This window comes from Sapajus apella, unplaced genomic scaffold (genome assembly GCF_009761245.1).
Source record: "Sapajus apella isolate SASKATOON/1434 unplaced genomic scaffold, GSC_monkey_1.0 scaffold2, whole genome shotgun sequence".
NCBI classification, from domain to species: Eukaryota; Metazoa; Chordata; class Mammalia; order Primates; family Cebidae; genus Sapajus; species Sapajus apella.
The window spans coordinates 62,313,443-62,330,269 of NW_022436942.1; the positions used below are offsets into that span (position 1 = coordinate 62,313,443).

General features: G+C 35.1%; 1 protein-coding gene and 1 long non-coding RNA gene across 4 annotated transcripts in view; both read left to right on the top strand.

The window, feature by feature from the left end:
- HCFC2 (host cell factor C2) overlaps nt 1-16,827 on the top strand; it is a 39,372-nt gene that overhangs the window by 15,478 nt on the left and 7,067 nt on the right. The window contains exons 8-14 of one of the 3 annotated variants that reach the window (XR_004275589.1): nt 4,787-4,954; nt 6,123-6,175; nt 11,280-11,457; nt 13,529-13,732; nt 14,365-14,435; nt 15,662-15,705; nt 16,355-16,492. Coding sequence is in view for 1 of the 3 variants with exons in the window: in XM_032299626.1 (XP_032155517.1) it covers nt 4,787-4,954; nt 6,123-6,175; nt 11,280-11,457; nt 13,529-13,732; nt 14,365-14,435; nt 16,355-16,492 (812 nt within the window). In the remaining 2 variants the exon portion in view is untranslated. Of the gene's footprint in view, nt 1-4,786; nt 4,955-6,122; nt 6,176-11,279; nt 11,458-13,528; nt 13,733-14,364; nt 14,436-15,624; nt 15,706-16,354; nt 16,493-16,827 lie in introns of those variants that run through there. The other 2 variants (XR_004275592.1, XM_032299626.1) reach the window with 2 other exon arrangements.
- On the top strand, nt 143-2,878 carry LOC116565850. The gene is made up of 2 exons (XR_004275621.1): nt 143-418; nt 457-2,878. It is a non-coding gene; the product is annotated as an uncharacterized LOC116565850 (long non-coding RNA).

Sequence of the window (16,827 nt, forward strand, 5' to 3'; positions counted from 1 at the left end):
CAAGTACAGTGGCACATGCCTATAGTCCCAGCTTCTTGGGAGGCTGAGGCAGGAGGATCACTTGAGCCCAGGAATCTTAGTCTACAGTGAGCTCTGATTGCTCCACTGCACTCTAGCCTGGGTATCAGAGCAAGATCCCATTTCTAAAGGGAAAAAGAAAATCATTAGAGCACCAAAATTTTTAAAAATGCATACCTCACATCCATTTTTAATGAATATTGATTGACAGCTGTGTAGCAGGAACTGTTTAAATGCTGAGAATATAGCAGTGAACAAGACTGATAGTGCCCCTACTCTCACAAAAAACTTACCTTCTGAGAGGGTACGATGGCAAGGAGATAATAAGCAATAATGAAAAGATGAACAAAATCAGTTCGGTTTCTGTTAATCATTTGAATACATGAGATAGTGGTGTTAGGTATTGGGAATGGTCCTTATCCTTCAGAGTGGTGTTAGGTGTTGGGAATGGTCCTTATCCTTTCACAGTCAAAAAAGGCTTTTTTAATGAGATGACATGGGATGTGATCCAAATGGTGAGAAGGAGCTACCCACATAAAAAGGCCAGAGAAACCACTGCAGGAAGAGGAAACAGCAAATAGAAGGAGTCTGAGATGGGAATACTTGGAATGTTTGGCAACAGATTTGAGCTGGGTAAACAAAGAGGAAAGTGTAAGAATGGAGGTTACAGAGATGACCACAGGACATAAAGCCTTGAATGTGGTGGTAAAAATTTCTAAGTTATTTTTAAAATACAGTGGTAAGTTATGTGTAAGTTTGAAGGAGAGATGTGACACAATCTGATGTACATTTTGGAATGGTCACTGGCAGTTGTATAGAAAATAAATTGTAGGTGCACACTGCAAGACAAGTTAGAAAGTTCTTGCGGTAGTCAAAAAAGTGTTTCAGACTCTAGTGGTCACAAAGCAGGCGGGGAGGACTGGATAAATTCAGGATATATTTTGGAGTTCTTGTTGACAGAATTTGCTGATAATTTGTATGGCAAGTGACAGAAAGGGGAGAATGAAGGATGAATTTTTAGCTTGAATTATACTGAGATAGGGAAGAGTGAGAGAAAACAGCGTTGTGGAGAAAATCAAAAGTTCCATTTAGACCGTGCTAAGTTTGAAATAAGATCAAGTAGGCATTTGAATAAATAGATGAGTCTAGTGGCCATTAGAGAAATTATATCTGGAGATGTAATACTTGATGTTACATGAGAAAAACATTATAAAACATATAATGACTCCAGTTTTTTCAAAATTATAAATAGAAAACTTGGAAGGACACATACCAAGGCATTATCTGAGAGCTGAGATTATACATTTTCTTCAAAGCTTTTCTCTCATTATTTGTCTGTATTTTCTACAGTAGCATGTATTGTTTTTGTTATGTAAAAAGTTTAAAATTAAGATAGTTGAAAAAATAATGAATTAATAGAGTAAATGCTTTCTATAGAAGAAGCATGTACTAGCAAGCAGGAAAGAAATACAGAAAATCCAACTTACTGGTTCACCTTTGAAATTGGAAATTATTAACTAAAGGCTAAGGATAAGCTTCAGTCTCTGAAATTGGATGAAAAAAATGTGTATGACTGAATTTTTCTCTGTAGGGATTATATCACTTTGAGCAGATTCTCTAAGGGATCTGTGACTTTAAAAAGTTAAAAAAAAAATGGATTTTAATGGCCTGAACCTTTTCATGATGAGCTTTAGATACCAGTATTCTAAAAGTAATCATGGCCACTATCATAAGGGCAAAATACAGGTTTTGTTTTTCCTCTTGATAAGTTAGCATCAATTTTGGTGGAAGAGGGGGCTCATCTTGTCTTTTTTTCACTTTTAGTTAAACTTTGTGCATTTGATAGCATGTAAATGAGTAATAGAATTCCATGAGGCTTTCTGTGAAAAATCACAATTCTTTGCTCACACCTTTCCTTATTTTACTTGTTCTACAAGCATTTATTTGTTCTCAAATCTGTTAAATGATTCTTTAGGTATTTAATTCCCTATCTCTATATCACATGCATATATTGTTACTTTGATGTATTTTTTTTTCATTTAGGCCATAATGTGCTCACTTTTTGCTGTGGAAGTTAAATGTATCTCTTTCTCCCACCATTCCTCATCTCTTTCTCCGATACACCTTTCGTACCCACCATTCTCTCAATATGGTTATATCATAATTTTACTAGATGACTATTCATTCAATGTTTATATTATGACTATATAAGCATTCTTCACAGTTGAGCCCCTCTTGCATGGTTTTTTATTTGCCATGTAGTAATTTTCAGTTTTATTATTTTTGTTTTAGATTTGTATATATTTAGCATTAATTCAATCCATACCCTTTGTTATTTGTTTAAATCTTCTCTCATTATAGTTAGATGCATACATATTTTATCAAATTGGAAGAAAGCTCACCTGCTCCAATCTGAGGTGGGTGCCCTCTACAAATCAAGCACAGCCATCATCCTGGAGTCTCCATCATCTTCCTGGAGCTATCTTTTGCCTCATACCTCTGCCAGATTCCTTGTTTCCAGGATCCCATACATTTCCTTTTCTTAGTTTACTTCCTCATTTTTCATGGAACAAATCCCAGGAAAAGGGTAAATAGATGATACATTTATTTTGGGATCTTGCATTGTTTGAAAATATGTTGAATATTTCTTCCCACTTAAATGGCAGTTTGGATAGAAATAGGATTCTACATTATAAATCCTTATCCTTCAGACTTTTGGAAGCATTGCATTGTTCTATTGTATTCAGGCTTCCAGTATTTTGGTTGAGAAATCCAAACTACTTCTGATTTTTGGTCCTTTCAAATATGACCTTTTTCCCTCCCCTTTCTCTGAAAGCTTTTTATTTCTCTTATCAGCACTGTTTTAAAATTTCATAATAATGTGCTTTCTTGTGTGTCTGTCTTTGATCCATTGTGTTGAGTACTCAGAGGGCCCTTTTAGTGTAAAGACTCATGTTCTGCAGTTCTGGGGAATTTTCTTTATTATGTTGATTTGCATGCACCCTTTCTGTATTCTCTAATCTCTTTTCATGTAAATTCTATTATATGGGGCTGTACCTTCTTGACTTCTTGTCTGTTTTTGCTCAAATTTGGGTTGCCTTACTGTGAGAAATAAACTGGATTGTGAATAAGATCATGGAGGAATTTACATGGGAATAGCTGAAGGATCTAGGCTTTATCATCTTCTAAAACAGGGTGATCAAATTTTTTTCTGTAAAGGACGAGATTGTAAATATTTTAGATTTTGTAAGTCTAGTATCTATTGTAACTACTCACTCTGCTGTTGTAACATGAAAGCAGCCATAGACAATACATAAACAAATGAGCTTAGCTGTGTCTCAATACAATTTTATTTACAAAAACAGGCACAGGCTGGATCTGGTGGGCCACAGTTTACTGACCCCTACTTTGAGATTTTTTTTTTTTTTTTTTTTTTTTTTTTTTTTTTTTTTTTTGGTGAGATGGAGTCTCGCTGTATTACCCAGGTTGAAGTGCGGTGATGTGAACTTGGCTAACCGCACTCTCTACCTCCTGGGGGCATTCAAGTGATTCTCTTGCTTCAGCCTCCCAAGTAGCTGGGATTACAGGCATGTGCCACCATGCCCGGCTAATTTTTGTATTTTTAGTAGAGACAGGGTTCCACCTTGTTGGCCAGGCTGGTCTCAAACTCCTGACCTCAAGTGATCCACCTACCTTGGCCTCTGAAAGTGCTGGGATTACAGGCGTGAGCCACCGTGCCCAGCCCTAGTTAGAGATTTTAATTCACTAGAATACATTTTCTTGTGTCACTGTAGAAAAATGGAATGTGCTGCCTCTGAGTTGTGAATTTCCTGTTATGGTAGGTATACAAAGAAAAGACAGGGATGTTGTGGAAATAATTTTAGATCCTTTTTTTCAGCTATAAGAGTCTATGATATGATTGTATTTGTTTTGGAAATGGTGATATTTTATATCAGGGCACTTACATGTTTTGGTAGTATGAGTGCTTTTTTTGTTTTGAGACAGAGTCTTGCTCTGCTGCCAAGGCTGGAGTGCAGTGATGTGATCTCAGCTCACTGAAATCTCCACCTCCCAGGTTCAAGCAATTCTCCTACCTCGGCCTCCAGAGTAGCTGGGATTATAGGCACCAGCCACCACGCCCGGCTAATTTTCGTATTTTTAGTAGAGGTGGGGTTTCACCATATTGGCCAGGCTGGTCTCAAACTCCTGACCTCAGGTGATCTGCCTGCCTTGGCCTCCCAAAGTGCTGGAATTACAGGTAGAACCACCATGCCCAGCCAGTAGTACAAGTCTTGATAAGGGGGTATTAACTTCAGAGAAGTTATGCTTTAATAAAATATCATGTCCAAGTTATCTTTGCTAACATTAACAGAATTTCTAACATGTATGCTGTTGGAGCAAAATTGGCTCATAAAATTAAAAAATATTAGAACTTCTAAGGAAGATAAAATAATGTAGCTTTAATACTTGGCTCCGCATGCTTCCTGTCAGCCCCCTCCCCACCCAGAAAAAAAATCCTTCTAGGATTAAACACATTTTCAAATCTGATGACTCAGATAGTTTGTTAGTTTAGTACTGGATCAATTTGTTTATAGATTAATTTGTCGAAGTAAATAAATAAATAGAATGAAAACCCCAAACTACTTTTATTTGACCTACTGTAGCTGTGTTTATGTGAGTAAATTTAAAGCTGTAGTCCACACAGACTATATCAGCATATCATTTATACACTGGAACTTAAATGTATAATATCATTATTGTTCTTTAGAGAAACCACCGGCACCATCTCAAGTACAGCTAATCAAAGCCACTACCAACTCCTTTCATGTCAAATGGGATGAAGTATCTACGGTTGAGGGCTATCTTTTGCAGCTGAGTACAGACTTGCCATACCAAACTGCATCATCAGATTCTTCAGCAGCACCAAATTTGCAAGGTAACATGATTTTCATGCTTAAAGTATGTATGCTCACATGCTTTTAAAAATATATACTACAGGCCAGGCACAGTGGTTCACGCCTATAATCCCAGCACTTTGGGAGACTGAGGCAGGTGGATCACCTGAGGTCAGGAGTTTGAGACCAGCCTGGCCAACATGGTGTAACCCTGTCTCACATAAAAATACAAAAATTAGCCAGGTATGGTGGCCCATGCCTGTAATCCCAGCTACTCAGGAAGCTGAAGCAAAAGAATCGCTTGACCCCAGGAGGCCCAGGAGATGAAGGTTGCAGTAACTGAGATCATAACACTGCACTCCAGCCTGGGCAACAGGTGAGACTCTGTGTCAAAAAAATAAGTAAATACACACACACAAACACACACGAGTATATATACTGCAGAAAAGTCTGTGATTAGGTTTGATTTAAGAAATTTTATGATAGTAGGTCTGTGCCTGGTAATTTTAAATACGTTGCATTTCAATTTTGAAACTTGGCTGTCTTACCATTATGATGTAGTAGAACACATAGACATGTAGGATAGATTGTGTTTTCTGCAGTTCTTTTTTTTTTTTTTTTTTTTTTTTTTTTTTTTAGACTAGAGCACAGTGGTGCAATCTTGGCTCACTACAACCTCCACCTCCTGGGTTCAAGCAATTCTCCTGCCTCAGCCTCCCAAGTAGCTGGGATTACAGCCATGTGCCATGACGCCCAGCTAATTTTTTTGTGTTTTTAGTATAGCGTTTCACCATATTGGCCAGGCTGGTCTCGATCTCCTGACCTTGTGAACTGCCCACCTCAGCCTCCCAAAGTGCTGGGATTACAGGCATGAGCCACCATGCCCAGCCTGTGGTTCATTTTTATGTACTTTCCTAATTTGACATATTACTTGACTTCCGCAGATGGCTTTAATTTGCTTTCATAAATATCTCAGCTTTTTCAGAAGTATTTTTAACTAAATGGCACTTGGAAAGTAAAAGGAAACACAAATTTTGCACATTTCCCAGAGAGGATTTCAGTCAATTCTGGCAAATTAGTAAGAAAACATAAAACCTTTGATAAAGATACTACTTTTTAAACCTTTAATATGTAACAAAAAATATTTAATTATATTTTATTGAAGCTAATTAAGAGCATATCAATCTGAACCTTTCTCAATTCCTGCAGGAGTCAGGATGGACCCTCACAGACAAGGCAGTAATAACATCATTCCTAACAGTGTAAGTAAAAAAGTATATGATGGTAATTGGATGTTTATGGTTATATTCTCAATATTTATTCAGATTTTTAACATACCACTACTCTAGAAGAGAGGGGTCCTTAACCCTGCCTGCACATGAGAATTATCTCTGAGATAAACAAACAAACACAGATTCCCAAGCCCTTCCTCAAATCTAGTGAAGCAGAATCTTTAGGAAAATGCCCAGGCAGCTCTGTTTTTAAAGAAAGCTTCACAGATCACTGTGACAGAAGCCTGAATTGAAAACCAGGCCAAGAGAAGCCTAGCTGCATTACACAGACATCAGATTAATTTATTGTAATGTGTACTTTCGTGACTTACGTGTCTATATTTTGCCATTTCTAAATGTCACAAACACTTAAAGATGTACTTTTAAAATATGTATAAAATATTTTCTTTACTATGTATTTTGTTTACTGAAAAATAGCAGTTACTAAATTGAACACCTGTGAGGTTATTTCTTGTTTATGAAGTGCATCACAGTGGGTCTTGGTAGAGACTAATGAATATGCTTACTAAGATTCATTATTTTTATTTGGTAAACTGCTGTCTACCTCAGTAGACTCTTCAAGGAAAATGATATAGGTATTGGCTCATATGTTCTGTGTTATGTGTATGATTGAAGACCAGTAAAGGTATAGGTCAGGAAGTATATTGTGTCATACTTAGAGTATGTCAGGAAGGGCTTATTACAAGTAAAGCTAGTACAGTTTGTAAGTAGCCTGTCATAGCAGATTAATATTTATGTTTTATGTATTAATATGTTATATATTGATCATATACTATATATACATGTATGTGTATATCACAAATTTAGATGATACTCTAAAGCTTATGATGAAGAGCAGTAGTTTCCTACCCTCTCCCTACCTGCTCTTGATTTCTGTTTACTAGAAGCAACTACTTTAAACTATTGTAGCTTTCTTTCAGTATCTAACTATGTACAATTGTCCTTCTGTATCTACTGGGCATTGGTTCCAAGACCCACCCTCCTCAGACCCCTCCATATTTTTGTGGAAATATCAGTTGGCCCTGTGAAACCTGCAAATGTGAAAACTCGGCCCTCTGTATCCACAGTTTTTGCATCCTGCTAATACTGTATTTTCCATATGTGTTTGCTTGAGGACGTGGAACCCACAGATATGGAGAACCAACTGTATTTATTGAAAATAATCCTCATAGAAATGAACCCTTACAGTTCAAAGTCATGTTGTTGAAGGATCTACTTTTAGATCCGTTGTCAGTTGTCTTCAATAATGAAAGGTGACAATTTGATGATCTCTTACAATTCTGCCTCATCCCCTCCTTTCCTGTTCCACATCCTTCACGTATTTTTAGTTGAATTATGACTTGATGTTTATACTATGATGGTGAAATAGTCGCAGGTGAGCCATGCAGTGTGCTATGAGAATTGCTTCTTTCTCATGCAACTTTGTTTTTCCTGGCATTAACTGCCTCACTTTTTCACTTGCTTAGCTTTCTTCTTGTCTGTCATTAATTCATACTCAAATTTTCCAAAAAATGATAAAATTTCTCAAGATATTTGGACATAAAAGGTAGTTTCTTTCATCCCCCCTTATAACCATTCCTCCTGGAGCCCCCTGTCCTCATGTACTCATTCTTCTCTAGGCCTTCTGCACAGCTGTCACCTTAGAACGAACCTCTGTTTCATATTAGCAATTTACCTCTTTCCTGTGTTACAGCTCATAGTTCTTGACCTTATTTCTTTCTCTTTCTCTGTGTTTTCCTTTATTTTGTTGCCACCCTCTGAGATGTGGGCTTATGAAAGATAAACTTTTTGAGATCTTGCATATCTGAAAATGTCTTCAGCCTATTTAACTGATTGTTTGGCTGGTTTATAGAATCCTATATTGGAAGATTTTCCCTCAGAAATTTATAGGCATTTTTTTCTAGTGTCTTTTAGCATTCGGTGTTGCTATTGAAAAGTGTGATGCCATTTGGATTCCTGATCCTTCATATATGATTTAATTTTTTTTCTTTTTATCCTCAGTATTCTGAAATATCAACAATGATGTGCCTTAGAGTGCATGTCTTCATTTGGTGTGCTACACCCAGTGGACCCCATTGTTCTGGAAACTCATGACCTTCATTACTGATGATTTCTTCCCTCGATTTCTTTTCAGTTTTTTTTAATAAACTCGTCCTCTGATTTTGCTTTTTATCTTCTATTATCTCTGTCTATTCTGCTTCCTGAGAAATTTATTTCATATGCTAAATTCTCTATCCAATTTTTAAATTTTTAAATATATTCAGTCACATTTTGAATTTCTAAAAGCCTCATTTTAGTCTTTATTTCTGTTATAGCACCCTATTCATATTTCATAAATATAATATCTTTCCTTCTCTCTTATAATTCATAATTCATAAAGAATTATGCTTTAAAAAATTTTGGAGTTTTAGTCCACTCTTTGTTATAGTTCTTTTTTTAAAGCTCCTTTTTATTTTTTTTAATGTATTTTAATCTTGGACTTCCACATTAGAGGTTGCCATCAAGTGTCTAGTGATGCTTGGCTGTCCCTTTGTGTTTAAAGTGAGGCTTTAAGAAAGAGCCTGGAAGGCCTATGCATGTGGGTGTGGCTTGTTACTTAGTAAACCTTAACAAGGGTAAGTGGGCAGGGGACCAACAAATACCAGTTTCCTGTGGTTCTTTTTTCTTAGACCAATTAGTTTCCTCTGAGAATTCTCCAACCTCTTGCTTCAGGGTTATGAGCCTGACTGTCAGAATTCTGGGAGCTTAGTAAGGGGATTAGAGGGAAGGTATCTTTCTGTTCAGCATTTAGACTTTCACTTAATTCCTGTTTTTAGTATGGGCGCCTCTCCCCATACTTGTATCATTCTCATACTTGTATCACTTGAGGGATACTGTATCACTTGAGTGTAGAGATTCACATTTCAACCTTTCTACCCATTTCCCATCTTCAGCTAGAATGGAGGAGAGGAATTTCTCTGGCTTGGTATACAGGGAGAGCAGAACTAGGGCTACAACGCTTCTTAAACAGGTGTTTTCTTGTACTTTGCACCTCTGCCACCACTGCCCTGGCCCCTGGGGCACAAACGGGCCACATGTGACTTTTCACTTAGGAGAAGGCTCTTAGCTCCAGCTTTTCTGTTTTACATCTTATCCACTATTCTCTCTTCTGCCATTTTTTTTTCTTAAAAGGTTATACCTTCATACTTTTAAAAATTCCTTTTTTATCATTTGATTTGGGTTTTGGAGAAATCTGAAGCAAATGTGTTTAGTCTACCATGTTTAGTGAAAATTCTCAGGATTTATTTATACTTAATTTTATAAAATTCCAGTTAGATTGAGTATCTGATTTTAAGCAAAAAGCATATTGGAGACATAAGGATTTTGGAATGAAATAAACCAAATTCAAATTATAGCTGTTACTTACTGGCTACCTGACTGTAGGTGTATTGCTTAAGTTCTGTGAGTATCATTTTACTTCATCTATAAAACAAGGGTCAAATTATCTTACTAATAGGATTCTTGTGAAGCTTAAGTAAGATCCAGAGTTTATGAATATGTGTGTGTGTGTGTGTGTGTGTGTGTGTGTATTACACTGCCTGCCACAATGCCTGGCATAACAGTTGTGGCTATCATTATCATCACTTATAAACAGTACCACCACCAATTAAGGGCAAGCACAGGGCATAGGATAGACAAGTATCCTCAGAGCCATGACAAATTATGAGTTGACAATAAAAATAGAGACAGAAAAGTAACAATTAAAATAGGTAATCGGAAAGAACAACAATATTAGGGTATTTGAGTGAAGCCAGGTCACTTTCATGGTTCAGTAGACCTATAGGTATAATATGATATTCACACTGATGACTTGAATTGTCAAAACATTTTAAATGTGGTGGCTGGGGTTGGTGGCTCACACCTGTAATTCCAACATTTTGAGAGACTGACGGATCCTTCAGCACAGGAGTTCGAGACCAGCCCTGACAACATGGCAAAACCCCATCTCTACAAAAAATAGAAAAATTAACTGGGCATGCTGGTGTGTGCCTGTAGCCCCAGCTACTTGGGAGGCTGAGGCAGTAGGATTGCTTGGAAGGTGGAGGCTGCAGTGAGCTGTGATCGCACCACTGCAGTCCAGCTTGGACAACAGAGCAAGGCCCTGTCTCAAAAAGTAAAAAAAAATAATAATAATTTTTATAGACTGGGTGTGGTGGCTCACTGTAACCTCAGCACTTTGGGAGGCTGAGGTGCGTAGATCACCTGAGGTCAGGAGTTTGAGACTAGCCTGGCCAACATGGTGAAACTCTGTCTAAACGAAAAATACAAAAAAATCGCCAGGCGTCATGGTGGGCATCTGTAATCCCAGTACTCAGGAGGCTGAGGCAGGAGAATCGCTTGAACTCAGGAGGTGGAAGTTGCAGTGAGCTGAGATTGCACCATTGCATTCCAGCCTGGACAACAAGAGTGAAACTCCATCTCAAGAAAAAAATAGTAATACTTTTTTTAAAAAGTTTGAATGTGTTTATTATAGTATATTTAAGACGGCTAAGAAAAATATAATTAAGGAGATTCTTACCCAAAATACATAATGATAGAGGATAATTATATGTATATGTATGAAATCTTTATGTGGAAAACTCAGTTTTATAGAATAGTTTATTTGCTTGAAGATTCCATATAGCTGGGATTTTACTTTTATCATATTTTTAGTATACGTGTCTGCCTTTTAAGAAAATTTGATCAGAGTATTAAACTTAGTAGCTTTTGTGTTATCTTCTATGTTATAGTTGTATTTGCTTGTGATACTAGCTACCACCTACAAAAATGTGAATTTTTTTCCCTCCAAATATACTCTTCCTTTCCTCTTCAAAACTGATCTTTTGAGCATGGAGATTAAGTGAAAAGAAATTGTTTTCTTAAAAACTATTATAAAATTAACAAATAATCCTGTAGAAATTAATAATGTAATTTGTAGGTGCTTTGTATTTTAATAAAAAATATTTAAATTGTAAATTGTTTTTGCTTGCTTTTTACATGTATTTTTATTTCATTGACTATTGCTTACTTCAGTAATCTGTTATGTTTCTTATAGATCAGTGATACAGTAAACAGTGCAAAAACTGAACAAACAGCCATGAAAGAAACTTCAGTGAAAAACAAACCAGACTTTAAAGCACTGACGGATTCCAATGCCATTTTATATCCATCCTTGGCATCTAATGCTTCTAATCATAATAGTTGTGTGGTGGATATGCTAAGGAAAAATGAAGGTATATGACTGACATTTTAAACTAAAGCTTTTTATAAAATCAGTAGGGAATTTAATAGCCATTGAAAAAGTAAATGTTGTACAGTTTTGATCAATTTTCCTAATAGCAAGAAACTACCATATTCAACCTGGTTAGAATGATGCTAAAATACTAAGTAAGCAGTTACCTGAATAGTAATGATTAGTTATGAGCTATGGAATTTAAATGAGGCAAGGTTTTTTTGTTTTTTTTTTTAAAAAAAATAGCCTCACCGAAGTGCTAGATGTGGGTGATGGGGAGAAAGGCAGCAGATCACACTGCCACGTGTGTGCCTATGCAACAATCTTGCATGTTCTTTACATGTACCCCAAAACCTAAAACGCAATAAAATTAAAAAAAAAAATAGCCTCACCATCAGGAAGAACTATAATTGGAAATGATTAGGAGACTTGTTAGGGATTCTTTTAGGATTCAAGAAGATACATAGAGACTAAAGCAGTGGCTGACTCCAGGAGATACATAGAGACTAAAGCAGTGTCTGAAATGGAAAGAAGAGAATTCATCATTTAAAAGACTTTTAGAAGGTGTCATCTATAAGACTTGACAACTGGTTGTATATGAGAAATAAAAATGAGTTGAATATGACTCCCAGTTTTTTGGGTTGGCCGTGAGAATAGATAATGATACTCTTAATCAGTGATACTCTTCCTCAGAATAGATAATGATAGTCTTCACCAATGATACTCTTCATCTTCATCAGAATAAATAATGATACTCTTCATCAATGATACTCTTCATGAAGATAATGATATCTTTATCAAGTTAGAAAATACAGGAGCAAGAACAGATTTTGGAAAAGATAGGTTCAAATTTGAACTCTGTTTTTGAGGCACTTCAGGAATATACTGGTAAAGATTTCTAATGGACAATTGGATACTTAGGTAGAAGGCAGTAGTACTAGGCTAGAAATATAAATTTAGAAATTTAGAGTATTTAAATGTAATCTCCAAAAGAGCAAGAATCTCAATTGACTTGTTCACTGCTAGATTCCTAGCCTCTGGTACCATGCCTGGACATATGTATGGATTTGTGAATGGTATTTAACGCACAGAAAAATATGTAAAGGGCGACAAGAAGAAGGGTTAAGTTCATGAGGCATGATCCATGCCTGCCTTATTTCACCATTATAAAAACAAATACAATGCCTCATACATGGTAGACTTCACTGTTGTGGAATGAGTGAACTATATGTCATAGAAAAAAAAAACAGCTTCAAAAAGGAGTATGTGGTCAGCATTGTTTACATTGCAGAAAAGTCAAGTAAATGAAAATTTTAAAATATCCCCTAGAAATATTGATGTTTGCCAGAACTATTTTATTAGAGTAGTGTGCTAGAAACCAAATTTTGGGGAGATCAAGGAAGTATTAACTGCTCTGAAGGAAATTAGTAAGGGGAGAGGATAATTGGTGGAAATTGTTGGGTAAACAAAGAGGTGTGTTGTTTGCTTCAGAGATTTGGTGATGTTTATGGGCCAAGGGCCAAAAACTGCTGGCAAAGAATCTGAAAATCCTGAAGAGAGAGAAATGATTGATGAATGAAGGTCCCAACACACAAGGGAAGGAATGGGACCAAGAATACGGGAAAATACATTCGGATTTTTTAGGAGAGAGGTCAGCATATCTTCTGCAATGGAAAAGAAGACACGGAGGATGAGCACAATTATTAGTACAATTCCAGTTTGTGGCCAGAGAAGGCAGAAAATTAAGATAATTCAAGCCTAATGACCTCTAATATTTTTTTCCTGGAATGAAGGGCAAAGCCATTGGATTTATGATTTAGTGGAAAGTTGAGACCAATGGTTCAATGTTTACAATGAACGAGGAAGGTAAAAAGTTAGATATCCATTATGGATATAATGCACTATTTTTCTAAACATTTTATGCCTAATAGTTAATTCATACTAATGCCATTTGTGGTCCTTATGTATGATTTTAAAACTGAAAGTACAAAGAATCATATGACAAGAACTATAAGACACAACAACTATCTGCAGATATCGTATTAATAATTACCTTTTCCCTTTTATTTTAGGTCCTCACTCTTCAGCAAATGTAGGTGTTCTAAGTAGTTGCCTGGATGTAAGAACAGTAATTCCTGAAACTTCTGTATCCAGTACTGTTTCCAGCACACAAATTATGGTAACCCAGCAGACCATTAAAACTGAATCATCCAGTACAAATGGGGCAGTTGTTAAAGATGAAACTTCACTAACAACATTCAGTACCAAATCTGAAGGTTTGAAATGTGTTTCACATACTGTATTTTGAACCATTTATGTATATAAATTCATCAGACTTACTTGTCTTAGATGGGAGTTGCATTTCATCTTGGAATGAATCATGTGTAAACAGATAAAACATTTCAGTTAAAATTATTTTATAAAATATTCTTTGCATAAAATATTTAGACTAGTGTACACTATTGAAATACAGTCAGAATGTGTCTTTTCTACTGTGAATAAATTTAGCAAAGTTTTTTTTTAGACAAGGTTAGTTCTAGACTGTGTATTAACAATTCTTCTAACTTGCTTGATTTCTAATTTGACAAATTCTTATTTTATAATGGGAATTGTATTGCATCTTCAGTAAACATTCTCTGAAGTTCTAGCTAGTCATCAAACCCTTGAAAAATGAAGTATATGAATTATTTTGAGTTAAAGGGTCAATATTACTACTTATTGTAAATAATAGCATAATACCTTCCAGCTTTTTTTTATTGTGATAAAATGCACATAACATAAAAGTTGCTGTCTTAGCCATTTTTAAGTTTACAGATTGGGAGTGTTAAATATATATTTTAAAATTATATTTTAATGTATCTGTCTGATAAGTGATTATGTAGGTCTTATCTGATTGTTTAATTTTTAGTTGATGAATATGCACTGCCTGCAACGAAGATCAGCCGTGTAGAGACGCATGCTACCACAACACCGTTTTTTGTAAGTACATGACCTGGTGATGATGCATGTTTACACATGATTATGTACTTTTAAATGCTGAGCAACTTCTAAATAATTTCATTAAAAGATTCTTAGGTTTCATTAATGAGTCGACATAAATTTAGAAATAAATGATTGAATAGGAAAATGTTCACAGCATACTTTTTAGTGAAAAAGCTGTATAAAAAACAGCATATGTGTTGTGTTCCCAGTTTTGTTAAAAAATACATGTAGTTCATACATTTATACTCTCACATGTACCCACACATAACCACTGTAAAATCCAGGTGGGGGACAGATAATTTTTACTTTCTTCTTTATGCTTTTTATATTTTTCTATAATGAAATGTTATTTTTATAATCAGAAATGTATATATGTATATATGCATATATACATACATATATGTGTATATCTATGTAAATTACATTAATAGTTAAAAGATAGGATGTGTTACGGAACATAAAATTTGAATGGCTGTATTGCTAGCTACTTAATAGAAACACAACAGAATATTGCAATACTGGATTGATGTAAATGTAGGGTAGCCCAATAATCTCTGATATTTGGTTGTTTTACATAAGGCCAAATTTGGCCTGCATGGCACCAAACTTAAAATGCCAGGAAAGTGCCTTACAAATATACCAAGATTGTCTTAATTAGATAAATATAAGGATAATACATACATATGTATACTTTTTGAAGTTTTTTTTAGTTTTTTTTTTATTAGTCATTTCAACTTTATTTCTGTGAGCAAGAGTTTTCATTTGACCTAAATTTAACTTTTAGAATCTTTAAGAATTTTCTTTAGTTTTTGTTTCCTTTCAATCATGACTTTATGGATTTTGACCATATATTTACCTTTATTAGCTTTCATCTTTCCAGAATGTTAAGTCCTAGTGTTTTTAGACTCTTCTCAGGGAAGGATTACTAAAATGAATTTTTTTTTTCTTGAGTCTCTTTTGCCGTGCATCAGCCAGAATTGTATTTGTTATTTGAGTTGGAGCCAGTTGTTTTATAAAAGTTGTTGGAGAGAGTTTTTACAACTTTAAGAAATGAAAACAAGTTTAAAGCTATTACTTTTTTTTAACTTTAAAGACTTCTAGTTAGCTCACTTTGTCATGTGTGATAGCCTAAATATTAAAAAAAATGTGAATTATAAGCATGTACCTCTGCTGTTATATATTTAAGACAGAAATAAATAACTGAAGTGCACATTTGTTTTGAGCTTCTGGAAACAGTGTCTCATTTATAAGAAGATGGCTTTAAAAGGTTAGTTCCAGGGATAAGTATAATTCACTTACCACTAAAAGTAGCTTAAGGTAGAGGAAGTTTATTTGTTTTAAAACAGGATAAAAAATGTAAAACTGTTTAAAATCTACTCCTCTTTAGTATTACTAAAGTATATTCAAATTGCATTTTAGTTTTGAACATTTTTTCTCCTTTTAGGTTTGGAGAATCACAGGTATTTCAAGTGCAAAGATCACTGAATTTTTGCTATTTGTTTTTGGATCTAGAAATGAGCCAGCTTGGAATGAATTTTTATTTGCTCCTTCTGGAGCAAGTTGTAATGTTACACTAAAGGAATTACATTTTCTGAGACAGTCTCTGAAATGACAATGTTCTATAAAATAGCTGGCATTTTAACATATCACTGATTGGAAAGCATGCTAACTCCAGCTAGGTTGATAGTACAGAGCTACTGACTTGGAGAATGCCTGTCACTCCTGTGTTTGAATTGGCATCCCTGTTTCACTGTCAGTTGACCTAATCTGTTAAGACTTTATTTACTTATGAGTTGTTAATGTTGTGGTGTTTATCCAAATACGTACTTGTAGATCACTGCATGAACTTATTAAATATTGAAATTTTTCATATATTCAATAAGAGTCTTCATAAATTTTTCTTTCTCTGTAATTAGAAAGAGACTCCTTCAAATCCAGTGGCCACAATGAAAGGAGGAGAACGACAATGGTGTGATGTGGGAATTTTTAAAAATAATACAGCTTTGGTGAGCCAGTTTTATTTGCTGCCAAAAGGGAAGCAAAGCATCTCAAAGGTAGGTATTGATATATTTTCTACCTTGTGAATTATAAACCTCAAGGATGAGATCTTTCTCTACCAAAAACTTAGAAAGGGAAAGGAAAAAATAAAAATAATTGAGAATGAGTTTTTTTTTTTTTTTTTAGAACCCTGATTCTGGTCACTTGAATGAATAAAATTGGGATCCATCTACAATCTATATAATTGTGAATTCTATACACCAAATGTATTAGGCTGTTCTCACATTGCTGTAAAGAAATACCTGAGACTGGATAATTTACAAAGAAAAGAGGTTTAATTGGCCCAAGGTTCCGTAGGCTATACAGGAAGCATGATGCTGGCATCTGCTCA